Here is a 15,791-nt window from a genome sequence, read left to right on the forward strand (position 1 = left end):
ATAACAAAGTTTGCACGACCTTTCAGTTATGCCTAGTGGCCCAAACTCGTGGTTCCAAGCAAATCCAGAGCACTCCCTACAGGTGAAACTGTCACAAACACAACCCTTTTAGCAAAGATTGTATGCTTCGATATGAACAGTCTTAGCAAGCCATATAAATTATCGCACGTCGTACATACACGCTCCACGTCCTGCGAGAAGCCACACAATGACGTATGCCGTGTAACAGTGTTATAATTTTCTTCGGGAGAAAACTTTACCCTCCAAGTTTCATATACAACAGATTCCTTGCTGAGTTTACTGGTAGGAATGCTGCCATTCATGTTCCATTGGTGACTACAGCATTGGAAAATCACTTTTCTGCAATGATGAGAATAACACAAGCTTAGACACCTTCACGCAGATGAGGCCAATTCGCATTGAATCAAGAAAAAGATAAGAAAGTAGGGTTACAAAAAGACAGTCCCGGCACCGCATTCACTCATGTTCTAACTTGCGCGCAAACGCTTCCGTTTGCTCTTATACCATTGGACGTAGGATGCTCCTTGCAACCAACCCATAGCTGCTTAGTCTTTTGATTCCGATATTCGGCACGCTTTGCCACAAAACTCTCAATATACAAGTTTCTGATATTTTTTTTCAGATCCGACGATCGACGGCATCATGTCTACATATTTCCATCCGCGTCCGTCTACTTCTGCACCGCAGAGCCCTGCTTGCCCTGGATCTGGTCGCCCGACAATCCGTGCCATCACGCCTTCGTCACCGCATGACTTGAGCAATCCCATGAGCAAGAGTTGCAGTAAGTTAGAGAAGCCGAGTCAAACGTCGCAAGGGGCGGCAGAGCACCTCTTTATGCGACCCAAGAGCATGGAGATTCTACAAAAGCGCGCCGAGACAAAGCACGCACGACAAGGCTTTCAGCATGAAGAAGTGGACACCAACATGCCTGGACTGCGGCGAGGCGGCGAAGTGGCAGGTAGAAAGTCACCCGTCAAGCGTAAACATCACAGTAAGAGTCACAGAAGCAGACCATACAGTACGCCACCAGCAACATCTTTGCGGGGTAGGATGTCGATTAGAGATCGAAAAGAAGACAAAAACGAAGAAAGCGGTGTCATCAAGCAGGATGCAAGCAAGCAAACCGAACACCATGACCAAAACGACATGGACATATTCGCCGCCTGTCCTGATACACCCACACCAATGACAGCATCACAAAAGCGATTTGCATACCTCCCTCTCGGCACACCAACCCCAACCGTACACTCCCAATCCGCTTCCAAACCGCGCTCCAGAACCACTGCCGCACCCCCACGTACCAAGTCCGCCCCGATCCTCATCCCAAACCGCAACCGGTACACTTCCAATCCCGGCGTCAGAAACCCACAGCCTACTATCCATACTACAGCGCAAACACAGCACCAACACGGCACACGCGCAGTGCAGCACAGCAGCCAGGCAAAAGCCGCGCCAAAGCCCTCATACTCACATCAACAACCAATTCATATAACACATCAGCCATCCGCACCAGCCCCGGCAATCCAACGCGCCAGAACACCCGGTCCCGCGCCCACTGCACCCTTACCGCGCAAACCCCTCTCTGCTTCCTCCAACATCTCCGTCCACACTGCGCGCGCGCACCGCAGCGTCTTCAGCACGCCGGGCCGCGACGAGTTGGAGCGGAAAAAGGCGGTGGTGGAGAGGAATGAGGGGCCGTTCGGTATGGCGGGGAGTGTGGCTGAGTTGGATGGGAGGAGGCGGGGTGTTAAGAGGGGCGGAGAGGGGAAAGGGGGAATGTGTGGGGGTAAGGGGTGTTGTGGTGTGATGTGAGGTTTGTTATGTTGGTGTTCGGTTGATGGGTAAGGGGGGGGGGGGGGGGGGATGGGGTGGGAAGGAGAGTCTGATGGGGGTGTCTGGATACAGGGGATTAGGAATTGGGTGAGTGGGTTGACGGATAAGGGTGGAGTGAATGTATTAAGTATGAAGTTAGTATAATTAATGAAATAATGGATAGAGAGTTATGAGAATAGAGGTACTGCGAGAGATCTACTCATTGAAGGAAAATAACTTCACTCAATTACTACATCCCAGCATGTGCAAACTTTTCATGCAATTGATTCATTGGTGGAAGACACTGGTGGGAGCTATACCATACCTCAAATTAAACTCGTGGTAGCATGACTGTCGCATTCAGGCGACTTAAAGCCCTATTCGATGGATTTTCCTGAATACGAATGCGAAAGCTGTTCTGACGGCAGAGAATCTGAAGACTAGACATGAAAAAAACACCCCTTGATCTTGTGCCAGATACCAATGGCCCGTTGAGCCTTTGGGATTGTCAACCAGAGTAATCTTAGTACACGTGACTAGCCAATGTAAGACAATGCAGTCTTTCCCATACACACGAGGCTTCAACAGACTGTCGCAGAACGAGATGACATTTATCATGGCGTTTGAAAGGGGCTCTTTCCACCTATTGACGATACTACTGTGTCTAGAGACGACGAGCACATGCCAAAGATTCATTCACAATGGTCGAAACCTCACAGTCACTCGCAAGGTGCTGAAAAAGGCGAAGAATCAAATGTCAGGCGCAAAACCGGCTGTGCTGAAAACTAATCCCGCTTCTTGGACGACGGGTCGGAAGCATAGTCGAGAGCGGTAATAATGTCAGTTCCAAATACAGTAACCATGTATGCAGGAAAAATAATCCAAAGGCCGCTGTGGACATAATTAGCGTCATGTACAGGATGATATCCAGGGTAGAAAAGTAGCGACTCACTTCATAATAATGTATAAAAAGATGAGCGTAAACCAGTCATTGTGACGGATGTTTGCGAAGTCGGAAAAGTACTCATTGAAGTCTGTTTCTGTTAACATGAAATTTTCCTAAATCGCAAGTTGTGTATACATACAATACAAGATTGTCTTGCTCAGCGTCATTACGGCAGCGGTGAAGCCAATGAGGACTGCACGGTTGCCGGACTTGCCTCGCACCTTGATACCGCCGGCGAAGAAACCGCCTTTGTCCTTGCTCGCCTCCACACCAGTACCTCCAGCAGCGGGCTGACCGTGGTTGTATACAATCAGGGCATAAAGTCCGTATAGAATGAGTTCAATGGCATTGAGCACGCCCTGTGCTGCGCCGAATCCATCATGGTTTTCCCATCCGGGCCATCCGTATACGTAATCAATGGCCGCATAAGTTTCATAGGGTGTCCACAGTGGCCATTGAAGCTTGCCTCCAGCCATGGTGTGTGGGCGCAACAGGATGTAGAGAACATCCCAAAGCACGAGGGGCCATGATATAGACAGCCAGACGAGGGTCACTTTTGAGGCTGTATGGCACCATGTTGGCTCGTCAATTGCGGCGGGAGCAGGAGGGCTGATTTCGTCGAAAGCATTCGAGACTGCGCGTTTGGCCAGAGAAGCTGCGCCAGATGAAGACGCGCCGAAGTCTGGTGGCGCAGGCGACGCGGTCGAGTTGCGCGATCGTGGCGTCTTCTTAGTAGGCGATGGCTCCGCGATGGGGAAGTCGCCTTGAGGGCGTGAGCGTGTCGTCACCATTATGTTTTTGGCGGCGCGAAGTCGCAAAAAAAAATTATCAAAGAAAGGAATTGCAGTTTTTTGAGAGGGTAAAAGCAGCGCAATGGCAAGTAAGGCAGGAGGAATGAGGTGCTGCGATGATGCGACATATCTGTATAGCCAGCACCGAGCCAATGAGGGGTCGGGTCCGCGCTACCCGGTCGGCTAATTCGTAACCTGGGAGAATCACCCGCCCTTCCAGCCAATATAATGCGACACATGGTCTCTAGCGTCTTAGCACAAATCTTAATTCTGTATCTTGTTACGCTTACTGTTGCGACTTGCAGGCGAGGGACTGCTTTAAACGCCCATTTCAATAGCTGATATTTAAGACGACAGAATGGCAAGGCAAACTTAGAAGAAAGACAACTTATCCTTTGAACTAGCCTACTTCTGGTTCACAGCCAATATTGACCATGCCGATTCCGAATTAATTACACCATGACCGGTCCTCTGCCCGTCTTCTCTTCTCTCTGCAAAATCGTGAGAGCAATTCCATGAGGCACATCCCAGGAGTAAAATCAGGCATAGTACTTTCATTCCGTTAGGGCGTGTAGGTACGACCACGCAGCATCTCCGCCTCGTCGGCTGTGACAGTCAGTAGACCCGAGCCAGCCTCACCCAGTTTCTTTTTTAGAGAATGAACCGCACGCTTCTCCCGCTCAATGCGCGCACGTTTCTCGGCCTCATTCTGCTGACGGCGCTGACGGCGCTCGCTCTCGCCGGCATTCGCATGCCTCTTTGCATAGCCCGCAAAGAATGCATCAGCGGTTTCCATTGCCGTTTTGAGGCGATCATGCGTCTCTAAGAACTCCTCAAAATCATCTGCATCAGGGATGAGGCCTTTGAAGCGTTCATGACAGAGATGGTTAACCATGGTAGTCCATAGTGGATCCTTGTCTGACGTCGCATTCTGCTCAATGATAACAATCTCTTCATAGCTTGGAAGTTCACTCTTGAGGTAAGTGATATAAGCACCTAGGATATGCGGGCAGTACCTCTCCATACCTAACAAGCGAGCCGCACGTAGAACAGCAACATCCTCGAAAAAGGTCTTCTGATATGGTACGGCATGAGCCTCGAATTCGTTGCAAGCTTCACGCATCCACTTGATAAGTAGTAGACGGACAGCGCCAGGGTGAATCTGGCCGCGCGAGAACCGGTACTCTAATGAGTCTGGGTGGTTGGTGAAGTGGCGGTGCAAAACAGAAGATGCAGCCATCGCGGAGCGCTTGTAGATGTTTGCGACAGATGTGTTGCCAATGTGAATGGTTATGCGCGGACCTGTGAGGAGAGCTTGACGCTGAGGACGGATCATCTCTAGAAGATTGTCATAGCACTGGTCGACATTTGTAGTGGACGAACCCTCAGAGCATGACGGGTCGCTGTACGCTTTCAGCGCTGAGACGGTCGATGTCAATAAGTCTGATTCCTTGTGCGAGAGCGGAGGGGAAGGTAGTGTAGAAGAGTCCAAGGACAGAGCCACTGCCTTTGGCACTCTAGCGTCTAAGTCAAGCAATTCAGCAGACGTGACTGATCGAGCATCCGGGTGAGCGGCCTTTTCAGCTACAATCTCCACCTTGGCAGCTTTTCCGCGGGATGCCTTTCTAATCTTCTTCCTGGGGTTTGGCAACTTCATAGTGGCGGCTGCCTGCTCTTGAATTTGATTGTCTCCGGGTTGAGCGGTTTTGATATCTGGGCGCTCAACATTCTTCGCAGTCTTGTACCGACTGGTCTTTGTAGCTGTATGAGGAGCCTGACCCAGCTGAACGGGTAAGACATTTCTACGTACATAGCAGTAAATATCATGTTACACCGTAATGTATTGAGCAAACTTACTTATCGTTGGGAATGGAGGCATGCATGACTCGGTTGATCGGAACTACGTATCCTAAAAGACGAGCGGAGTCCTCAAAAATTGGTGACTCGGCAGTAGAGCTGTTGGTTGTTTGTCTGCGATGACCTGTGTTGTGAGCTGCCAAGTAGGATCCAATGCTTGGTGTGAGCCAAAAACTTACACTGCAAAGGAAAATTTGGATTATGGAGTTGTATCAATTTGAAAAGAACTAGTAGTTGACATCCAAATTTTTGGGAGTTACTGAAGCAGAGTGTAGTGACGGGCCAGTGAGCGCGACCTTTTCTAGGTGTGCAAACGGGAAGGAGCATGGGCTGCACGTGACCATGCAGCTACCCAGAGCACCAAGCAAACGGTTGCAGAGGGGACCCTATAGTGAAAGTGAATGAGGATTTGTAGCTTGTGGATTGTTTCCGTGTAGCAACCCATTCTCTCCATCTCTATTGCGTCAGCAATGCAATATGATTTTTCGGTTCTCAACTCCAACTGGCGAAGTAGCTCCTATTTCTTAATACTGCATACCTTTTTCTATCATTCAGCAGTACTAGGAGCGATCTGTGATGGTATTTCCTAGGTTTTGCCTGGCTGGGTACTCTAGCGGAAATCCGACCTTGTTGATTATGAAGCCTCATTAGAAATTTAAATATACACTGCCAGACTCCAGCATCCTAGACTACACTTTTCTGTGCGCAAAAAATAAACTAGCATTCACTATGAGAAGGAAAACACACGCGGCACAGGGTAAACAACAAACAAAAGCAAGTCACCCAGCGCCCTACAGGTGTCCATCAATGCGTCTCGGGCCGCTACCGCATGTGCGCACCCGCACAGCCATATTTTATGTTCCCAAGTACTTTATTTTTTGACCCTGTTATCTGCCCCATACAAGATTGCTCAGTTTTATGCAACCGCTGATCAAAAGACACAAGTAATACGTAGACCGTTGAGCTTAGTATTCTTACTCCGGATACACCATCTTCCTCCCCACACCCCCATCCACCACTATCTCCTGGCCCGTCACAAACTCATTGCTAACCGCATACTCCACCGCTTTAGCAATATCTTCTACTCTGCCTACTCTCCCCGCAGGATGCCACGCAGTATCTTGCTCAGTCAATCCTTCCTCCCACCCCATGCTTTTTTCATCTCCAGCTTTGCTCTCGTTGATAACGTGGATCCACCCGGGGATAATTGCATTAACCCTGATCTTATGTCGATGGCCCAGCGAGATGCACATTGCCTGCGTTAGGCCGAGCAGTCCTGCTTTTACTGCAGAGTACGCCTCATGGTCGGGCTCGGCTTGGTAGGCGCGGGTTGAGGATACGTTGATGATTGTGCCGGGGGAGTTGGGGGTCGAGTTTCCTTTTGCGAGGAGGGGGACGCATAGGCGGCTGAGTAGGAAGGGCGCTGTGAGGCCAACTGCAAGTTGCAAGTCCCATTCTTTTTCCCTGTCTTCTCCTTGGGCTTCCATGCTGCGGTCTTCTGAGAAACTGAGATGGGTGGGGAATGCGTTGTTGATGAGGACGTCGAGCTTCCCGTTGAATCTTTGATCCACTTCGTTGACAGCAGCTTTCAGTTGTGTGCGCGAGCTGAGGTCGCAGTGAAGGGCGTGCCAGTGTTCTTTTCGCCCGTTGGACCACTCTTGCGCTCGCGTTTTCACATGGTCTAATTCTTCTTTGTTAGAGTCGAGTATGATGACTTCATGGCCGGCGGTCAAGAGATGGCGCAAAAGACCGCGTCCAATTCCTCGCGCGCCGCCAGTAAGCAACACCTTTAGGTGTTGTGGTGTTGCATTCATTGTTGCTTCTCCGCCTCTTGAATTACTGCTGGGAGTGTGTACATCTTGTGCATACACCTCATCTGAAGGTGCTTTTCGCCGAGACATGAGATGGTTACCCAATTAGGAAGTGTTGATTACTGGCCAACTCACCAGTGCGTCCTATTTAAGCCTAGGTTATTAATTTTAAAATTGCGATGTTGCATTGGTCCCTCTTAGTACTAATCTGCGCCTTACAACGATAGTCGGAGTTCATATGATGCGTCGCAAACCACAAGTTCTGTCAACATCATGCTAGCGATCCAGATACGGCTCATGTCTTTGTCCTGTTTCGTCAGCAGCATCACCTGTAAACCATCACCAAAAACTCAAGACCACTAAACACATAAGCAGGTAGATACGGGCCAAAACATGATACAATTATACAACAATAAACCACCTCTCTACGAGAATCTTAAGGCCCCGTCACGCTTCAATGCAACCAAATCTCCAAAACGCATACAATGTACAAAGAAGGGTATATACTACAAATTTTATAATCCCGAGTCGATCTGGTCGAGAATAGTCGACGCGCTGTAGACATCCCACTCATCGCAGAGCCTGAAGACATCCTCGTCGAAATCCTGCTTGCGAATATCGTCTGGCCTCTCGAGGATCTGCATGAACAAGCCACCGCTGACGTGCCATGCTAGATGGCAGTGCAGAGGCCAGGCACCTGGGTTGTCCTGCACGAATTGCAGCACCATGTACGAAGGCTCGACGACGCCGCTGACGTTGCGTGCATTCTGCATCTGGTGGACATCGCGGCGGAGTGTGTTCTCGGGGTTGGTGACGGTGCCGTCCCATTCGCCGTAGCCCTCAGCCAGGACGTGGAAGTCATGGCCGTGGAGATGCATAGGGTGGCCTCCGATCATGCCGTGGTTGACAAGGTGGATGCGGACGTGCTCAGCACCGGGGAATTGGTACACGTTTGACTCAGCCGGGAAATCTGTCTCTCCTTTGAAAGCCTTGATAAGTGTGGGGTCGTTGAAGTTACCGCGGTAAGTGCTGTTGTTGAGGTACCAGATGAAGTTTGTGCCGTTGGAGCGGAACTCAAAGTCGACGCGCTCGACATGATCGGGCTCCTCCAGAGGAATCTTGCACAGCGGGATACCAAGTTCGATGGGGTCGTTCTTGCATTGCTCGAGCTGGGCTTGGGTGACATCGGAGGTGGACTGCGGGATAGCATCGGTATCGGCGTCCTCATAGTAAACAGCTGCAAGGGCGTTTGGCGAGATACCATCGGTAAGTGTGCAGCGAAATCCTTGAGCAAGCTGAGAGCGCATCCAGAAAGTGTCACTGGGGTTTCCAGTTGCCTCGATGATGACATCAGATCGCTGACCGACGGCAAGGGTAACGACGTTGGTGGTGTATGGTTCAATGGGGATAAAGTCAACTGCAATGACCTTCATGACGTGTCCATCGATGCTGAACTTCTGGTTTCCTTCGGCCCCAGTGTTGATGAGACGGAGTAGGTGCTTCTTGCCAGACTGGAACTTGAACTTGGCTACACCAGCGTTGGGAGTACAAGGCAAAGTCGTGTTGGCACACGGATAGTTCATGCGTCCGTTGATCAGATTGTTGTTTGACGGAGGGAATCTTCCGGCCATGGTACCTTCAACCAATGAGTAGTAATCAGCATGGAACCAGTCCTCAAGGACGATGGGACCGATATCAATGTCATACTCCTCATGCTTGGGGCCGTAGATAACCATCGGGCCATGCGCACCGCCAGAGTACTGAGCGCTGTAGTGGCCTGAAAAGGTCAGCGTGAAGCCCAAAATGGACTAGCCGGTTCTTATAGACCTACTGTGATACCACGATGTTCCATACCGGTCGGCGCGGAACAACATCTCCTGGTAGCCGCCATTGGGCACAACGGGGCATTGGGCTACCGCAGGGACACCATCATACCAACTGGTCGTCGTCTGTAAAAGACCGTGCGGGTGTAGGGTAGTGCCTTCGTCGGTAAGATCGTTGGTAACTCGCCACAGAATCCAATCACCCCTGTAAGCTGTTAGCGAGAGCAAGAAAAAAACATCAAGGTTTGTACATGCCAGTTGGCTTCGATAAGCGGTCCAGGGAATTGACCATTGACGGTCAATCCATTCCTGGTCACACCATCTGGTGCAATGGTTTGGTAGGCCACATGAAGATCATAAGTCCTCGTCACGCCAGTGTCAGGCATAGTGGGACAAAGATGATCTGGCGCAGGGGTAGTAGTGGGTCCAGAGGTGTAGGTGTTGGTCGCGTTAGAGGAAACGTGCCCATGGCCTCCATGCCCGTGACCTCCGTGTCCATGACCTCCCGCAGTAGGGTACGGAGGGTTTACAATGGACTTGGTAGGGAATGGATACGAGCCGTTTGTGTGGCCACCTGGGAGGCCATTGATTGGGAGATGAGGGCAGTCGATCGAACCCCACTGGGAGTTTCCGCATTGCTCAACGTTAGGCAGAGCAGGGATGAGCTTGTCAGTGCCCTTGGGGATCCAGCATGGCCCATCGTACGAGTCTTTTGCTGGACCACCGTATGGAAAAGGAGCGGAAGGCCGAGGAGGAGGGTAGAGTTCACCGTGAGAAGGTGTGCCCGGCCAAACAAATGGAAGCGGCTCGTCGTTGTAAGGATTGTAGTAAGGCCCGCCATGTCCATGAGGGTTGGTAGTGGGCCTTGCGGTCGCGTATTCTGTGACTGTAGCAGTCACAACATTACAGGCGGACGGGGCGCGAAACTCGGCAGGTGTAACTGCGGGATACACAGAAGAAATGGATGCCGTTGCGGCAAGGTAAGGACTGTAGGCGACCATGGCGTAGCAATAAACAGATGGGACAAGTACAACGGCTGGGCACTTGCTCTGAGAACGACCACAAAAGAAACGAGTGACTGTATTGGAAAGAAACTGGCCTGGTCGATCGATTTCTTCAGGGACAACGCCATCTATAAATGATCATCTCTGAGCTGAGGTTTGCCTTAACTCCATCTCCTTTGTTGAACTATGGGACTGCGTATACGGCCCGCCCAAGGCTAAGCCCGAAGGATAGAGACTTGAGACACTGGTATCGTGAATAGTTACTCGAAAAGGAAATCCAGAGATGTAGCAAGGCGCGATCTTCGCCCTGTGGACGCTATCAGCAAATGGTATCAAGAGAAAAGCGAGGTTGAATTTCTTTTTCAGCATCCATATGGATGCCATGGAACGCCACACAGACGTCTAACCCTTTGCAGAACACGAGATCAGCCACCCAATACTAACACCACGTATATCAGTACATGATCTGCAGAGACTCAAGTCGTGGCTTCGTTTATCGTTGCTCGTCACAAAAGAAATACACGGCATAAAGTGCCGGTACCTGCATCAAGGGACAAGCGAACGTGAGGCTGAAAGTCGCCAACGTCACAAGCTTGCGTGCGCATCAAAGCACAACAAGCTGTTCACAACCAACCCAACGTGCTGACATCGTAAAGTATATTTTTTTTGAACAGAGTCGTATACCGTGACACTCGTGATCGCCAGGTCGCGTCGGCTGGCGGGGAGCCAGTGTCCAAATAGGGCGTTTCGTATTGCTGTGGACGTGGAGTAGTATTTCTTGGGGGCGCCGGAAGCTTGCGGGAATTGTCATAACGGCAGCCCGCGAAGCCTCTGCGAGAATGGAGGCTTGTTCGAGTTTGTGGCGATGCAGAAAGCCCAATGGCGCAGCGAGAGAAGAAAAGGGCCGAGAAGTCGTTGTTTGAGATGTGAAAACAAGCTTCGCCTAGCCGTGCACCGGACGATCATGAAAGGGGCCGGAGCCCGACTACCCAGCATCCTTCAACTACTCTGGCGTGTCAACGATGTCAACATCTACTGCGGGCGGTATCTCCACTCAGATAGTGCAGCCAGAATTATCTCGCTGGTATGCTTTTTGTCCAACTGCCCCATCTTTTACGTATTGAAAAAAAAAACGACTGTATGGTGAACCCCCTGCGTCTAACGCCAGGCACCAAGTACTCGGCGTGTGATATGAATGCATAAGAGCCGATGCTGACGCGCCACATCTTCGCTTGCTAGTGAGGCGAAGTGCTCTGGATGCCTAGTGTACTGGTACTATATTAGCATGTTGGGCAAATAACTTACCATCATTCCCATATCTAATGGCTAGGCGCCAGGGCTTGTCCGTAGGTACGCTACCAAATGTCAGGTCTGACTGCAATGCATCGTACCCAAATAGCAACAAGTGCTTTTCGCTGCCAATTCCTCTGGTACAGCGCCTCTGTACGCTTGAACTCTTAGTCTCGCCACCACAACTTCTGCCAATCCTCTGGTGCAGCGCCTCTATGAGAGTTCTAACTGTCAATCTCGCCACCACAACTTCAGCTCATCGCCAGGCATGATTACGTCTTCTTATCGATCTTTGAAAAACACCGCTGTTTCAGAATGCTGAGTGTTTGTGAATGACATCGGCTGTTACCGTGATCTGACATGTGGCCGTGTGTCAAAGGGGTGGAGTGGGCGCGAGCCTGGACAGTTGACACCGCTTATTCAAGAGACGAGTTCATAAGTTCTTGAGTTGCAAGACACACGTCCAGCCGCAAGTACATAGGTTGATGGTTGTTGTGGCGAACAACTGAGAAGCCGCCATTAACTTGCTCTTCCACGTCTTGCGTGTCGTCCACTACTGCCACTTTGCCGCGTACATAAGGACGTGCAAGCGCAGGCTTTAGTAGGGTCTATGGCGGGATCCGCCGTGCACTTCTCTCGTAGTATTTTTCCGCGATCTTCCCGAACCCCGACATCAGTCTGGATGGGTCTATTCCAACAAGTCACCGCATAGCAGCCAGTTTCACAGTGTCTCAGGCTTATACCGCCGACGCTTTGATTCCGCTGAAGAGTTTTTTGATCCAGTGTTTGATGTGTTCAGTACGGCGGGTATCGAGAAGAGTGCGAGTCTTGTAGGATTACTGAGAGTGGGAGTGTCTGGCCTAGAAAACATTGCGAAAAGATGGGGGGGAAGTGGCTACAAAAGCTGTCAGTTAATGGCTCGCAACGCCAAGTCAATATCGATCTATTGGCATATAATCAAACCCCCACTCTCGCCAGTTGGGCACTCCTGGTGGAATCGACGTTCCTTAGCACTGACCCCTAAATCCTTCGAGTTATCATGAGAGACGACGGGAGGAGACTTGTTGGGAGCAATCTCCCACTTGCAAAATGCCAAATATAGCGTATCGGAGTAATATTTTGCCCTATTATTCAATATCAACAGACTGCTTGCAGACCCACTTATTCGGAGATTTCGAACTATGAAGGGATAGTTTCCTCTATACCCAAGCCATAGGATCCTAGAGAAGACTGCTAGAGGGCTGCTAGTTTTGGGACTGAGCGATTTATCGGGCTGGCATTTATTTCGACCAAGCGGTTACCAAGGGAGTGCTGGGAAAGTCGCAAGTTATTCAATCACATGACGGGTGGCTAGGCTAGTGTGAAGGTCGTTTATGCTGTTGCGGATTTGCGGCAAGAAGCGTAGTCAAGCGCGTTTGGTTTTCACAAAGATCGGTTTGTTAACGCCATATTATGTGGCCGTGTTCAAAAAGACATGATTATTGCACAATATTCTCGACATAGGAAAAAGTAGGCCTGAAATCTTAGTTGCCATTGCGATGGTACTACGAGAAATAAGAGGTTCAGTAAAGCCGAAGACTAAAACAATATGAACGAAACAGCGCTAAGTCTATGGTCGTCAGAATGCGGTTGGTGTGGGATGTACTTTACCGTCCATTTTAGCCGCTATTCATGCGCTCTCATGTGAACGACATGTCGGCGCTAACAAAGGACGGAAATCCATGAAGCGATCCTTCACATGGTGTTTCGTCTGGATCCACCGCAGCGTTTCAGCTTCGCGCGCGCGGAACATGTATATGTCCCTTCACCCCAATTGACATATCTTCCTGTCAGAACTGGAATATGCCGTCATGTATTACTGGGAGATAGCCTTGCCCTTTTGTATTAGACCCACGAACGGCAAGCTTGTGCAGTTTGGGGTCGTGGAGCAGCTCTGTCTGTGGGATCAGGCCACTACGTCTTGGCCCGCAGTGCAACTCATGGCGCAGCCCTGTAAAATTGCATAGGATAGCCCATGATTAAAGCCACCCGCCCAAGGTCATGGCATCATGGCTACGGGCAACCAGAGCCTTTCACGTGGCCGGCGAAAGCTAGGTTTGGGTGCTTACCGGCTGTTCCACAGTACCTAGACGTTGGATGGCTGCGTCAAGCCACCCACTGTGCAGCATCCGGCATGACACCGCAGATGCCGGAATCAGCATACATGGCATAGGAACAGAAATTGTGTTGTAGAATCAGTAAATACATACGTACCAGCAACGATTGAAAGGATGGGGAGGGAGCCCCTGCAGTGCACCGAAATCTCGCCTATAGCATCATCAAACCAAGGCTAGTCTGGATTGGTCAAAGGCTGCCGGCGCTAGACCACGTCGAACATCTGTCACTTCTCCACCACCAACCCGCCCGCCTGGTCGTGGCCCGCCGACGCCTCGTTAGGGCATAGCATGTGTTCCTTTGACAATGTTTCCCGCCCGTTGCTTCAAACACGTTGCGCCCCCCTGTGCCGCTCTGGATATTGGATGCGTCGTGGACGAAACGGCTAAACACGCCTGTGCTAACTGGTTCTCGGCCTCTCAGCAGAAACTGACTCCCACGCGGAGCAATATAAACCACCCTGCCCTTCACCCATGGAAACCCTAACGCAGCTGCGCTGGACATTCCTTCTTTGCAAGATTCGTCATTCTCTGCTTGTTTGTTTCTTTCCGTCACTCTTTCGTCACTCGGTTGACCAGTCACTCATTCTCAACACCATCGCTACTACATCCCCACTACCATATACAAGATGAAGACCGTCGCTACCATCGCCGCCTTGGCTGCCATGGCCAACGCCCACGCCACTTTCCAACAGATCTGGAATAATGGAAAGGATCTCGAGAGCACCTGCGCCAGGCTGCCTTCCACCAACAGCCCCATCGAGGACTACACCAGCAACGCTCTTCAGTGTATGTCTCTACCTCTTTTTTGTCTCACCGCCATCTTTCATACTAACGCAATGTTAAAGGCAACGTCAGCCCTGCTGCCGCAAAGGGAAAGTGTGCGTTTGCAGCTGGTGACACAGTTACCATTGAAATGCACCAGCAGTTCAACAGCCGTGACTGCAAGACCGAGGGTATTGGTGGTGCTCATTGGGGACCCGTCCTTGCATACCTGTCCAAAGTTGACGACGCCGCCACTGCCGATGGCTCAAGCGAGTTCTTCAAGATCTACGAGAACACCTGGGCCAAGAACCCAGCCGCGTCTCAGGGAGACAACGACTTCTGGGGTACCAAGGACCTCAACTACAACTGTACGCCATTCATGCTTTTACATTCGACATCTCTGACATAAATTTAGGCGGAAAGCTCAGCTTCACCATCCCCAAGGAGCTCGCCGCTGGTGACTACCTCCTCCGTGCTGAGGCTATTGCGCTTCACGCCGCTAGCCCTGCTGGTGGTGCTCAGCACTACGTCACTTGCTACCAGCTTACTGTTACTGGTAGCGGTACTCTTGTGCCCAAGGGTGTCACATTCCCTGAGGCCTACAGCAAGACTGGCCCGGGTCTTGGCTTCTCTATCCACGCCGACCTCGACTCTTACCCCGCCCCTGGTCCTAAGCTAATTGCTGGCGGCACCAAGGCCACTCCCTCGCTCCTGACCTTTGGCACCCTCTCTGGTGCTCCTGCTGCCGGTGCTCCTGCTGATGACGAGGCTCCTGTCGCCTCCGCTTCGTCTGCTGCCGTTTCCACTCCTGCTGCCGCTTCCACTCCCGCTGCCACCCCTAGCAGCCCCGTCGAGGCTGCTGAGCCCTCTGCTGCCCCTGCTGAGACTCCCGCTGAGACTTCCGCCCCCTACCCCATCACCAACGGCACTTCTTCTGCTCTCCCTGTCGCCACCTCTTCCAGCGCCGTCGCCTCTACCACCTTGGCGACCGTTGTCCGCCCATCTCCTACCGGTGATGCCAGCGGCCCTGTTAAGGAATACTACCAGTGTGGTGGCATGAACTATAAGGGTGCTACTGGATGTGCTGAAGGCCTTGAGTGCAAGCAGTGGAACCCATACTACTTCCAGTGCGTCAAGTCTGGATCCAACAACGGTTCTCAGCCTCCCCCATCCAACAACGCTCCATCCACTGGTGCTCCCTCCAACAACGCTCCATCCACTGGTGCTCCCTCCAACAACGCTCCTTCCACTGGCGCTCCCTCCAACAACGCTCCTTCCACTGGCGCTCCCTCCGACAATGCCCCAGCCCCCAAGCCTGAGCCCACCAATGTCACCCCCGAAGCCACTCCTTCCGCCGCCCCCTCCGCCCCCGCTGCCGGCGCTGGCGAGAAGAAGTACACCCTCGAGACCTTCATTGCCTTCCTTCAGGAGGAGGCCGGCGCCGAGAAGGCGGCCAAGATCCGCCGCATGATTGAGGCTCTACTCTAAGTCATGTATCCCATGAATAGAGGGATAAAA

At 51.4% G+C, this 15,791-nt stretch overlaps 5 protein-coding genes across 5 annotated transcripts; 2 read left to right on the forward strand and 3 right to left on the reverse strand.

The window, feature by feature from the left end:
* Positions 1–663: 663 nt before the first annotated feature.
* On the forward strand, positions 664–2,721 carry PSV08DRAFT_205528 (uncharacterized protein; the record flags this gene model as incomplete). Its single annotated transcript, XM_014228027.2, has 2 exons — positions 664–1,723; positions 2,198–2,721. 2 exons carry the CDS (start codon positions 664–666, stop codon positions 2,275–2,277), a joined length of 1,140 nt encoding a protein of 379 aa, XP_014083502.2. The 3' UTR covers positions 2,278–2,721.
* PSV08DRAFT_372377 (uncharacterized protein) lies at positions 2,619–3,570 on the reverse strand (the record flags this gene model as incomplete). The annotated part of the gene is made up of 3 exons (XM_014228026.1): positions 2,619–2,724; positions 2,786–2,867; positions 2,919–3,570. The coding sequence occupies 3 exons, from the start codon at positions 3,568–3,570 to the stop codon at positions 2,619–2,621; spliced, it is 840 nt and encodes a 279-aa protein (XP_014083501.1).
* A 562-nt stretch (positions 3,571–4,132) lies between these two features.
* PSV08DRAFT_410815 (uncharacterized protein) lies at positions 4,133–7,265 on the reverse strand (the record flags this gene model as incomplete). The annotated part of the gene is made up of 2 exons (XM_066093872.1): positions 6,522–7,265; positions 4,133–4,954 (listed from the first exon to the last, which is right to left on the reverse strand). Exons 1-2 carry the CDS (start codon positions 7,239–7,241, stop codon positions 4,133–4,135), a joined length of 1,542 nt encoding a protein of 513 aa, XP_065948769.1. The 5' UTR covers positions 7,242–7,265.
* A 337-nt stretch (positions 7,266–7,602) lies between these two features.
* On the reverse strand, positions 7,603–10,121 carry PSV08DRAFT_410817 (Cupredoxin). Its single transcript, XM_014228024.2, has 3 exons — positions 9,317–10,121; positions 9,070–9,266; positions 7,603–9,015 (listed from the first exon to the last, which is right to left on the reverse strand). The coding sequence occupies exons 1-3, from the start codon at positions 10,060–10,062 to the stop codon at positions 7,754–7,756; spliced, it is 2,205 nt and encodes a 734-aa protein (XP_014083499.1). The 5' UTR covers positions 10,063–10,121; the 3' UTR covers positions 7,603–7,753.
* A 4,013-nt stretch (positions 10,122–14,134) lies between these two features.
* Positions 14,135–15,761, forward strand: PSV08DRAFT_183383 (carbohydrate-binding module family 1 protein; the record flags this gene model as incomplete). The annotated part of the gene is made up of 4 exons (XM_066091897.1): positions 14,135–14,301; positions 14,367–14,641; positions 14,689–15,122; positions 15,309–15,761. Coding segments are annotated over 4 exons (1,329 nt in total), but the record flags the coding sequence as incomplete, so codon positions are not given.
* Positions 15,762–15,791: the final 30 nt, after the last annotated feature.

This window comes from Bipolaris maydis (assembly GCF_028858645.1).
Source record: "Bipolaris maydis strain C4 unplaced genomic scaffold PSV08scaffold_10, whole genome shotgun sequence".
Taxonomy (NCBI): Eukaryota; Fungi; Ascomycota; class Dothideomycetes; order Pleosporales; family Pleosporaceae; genus Bipolaris; species Bipolaris maydis.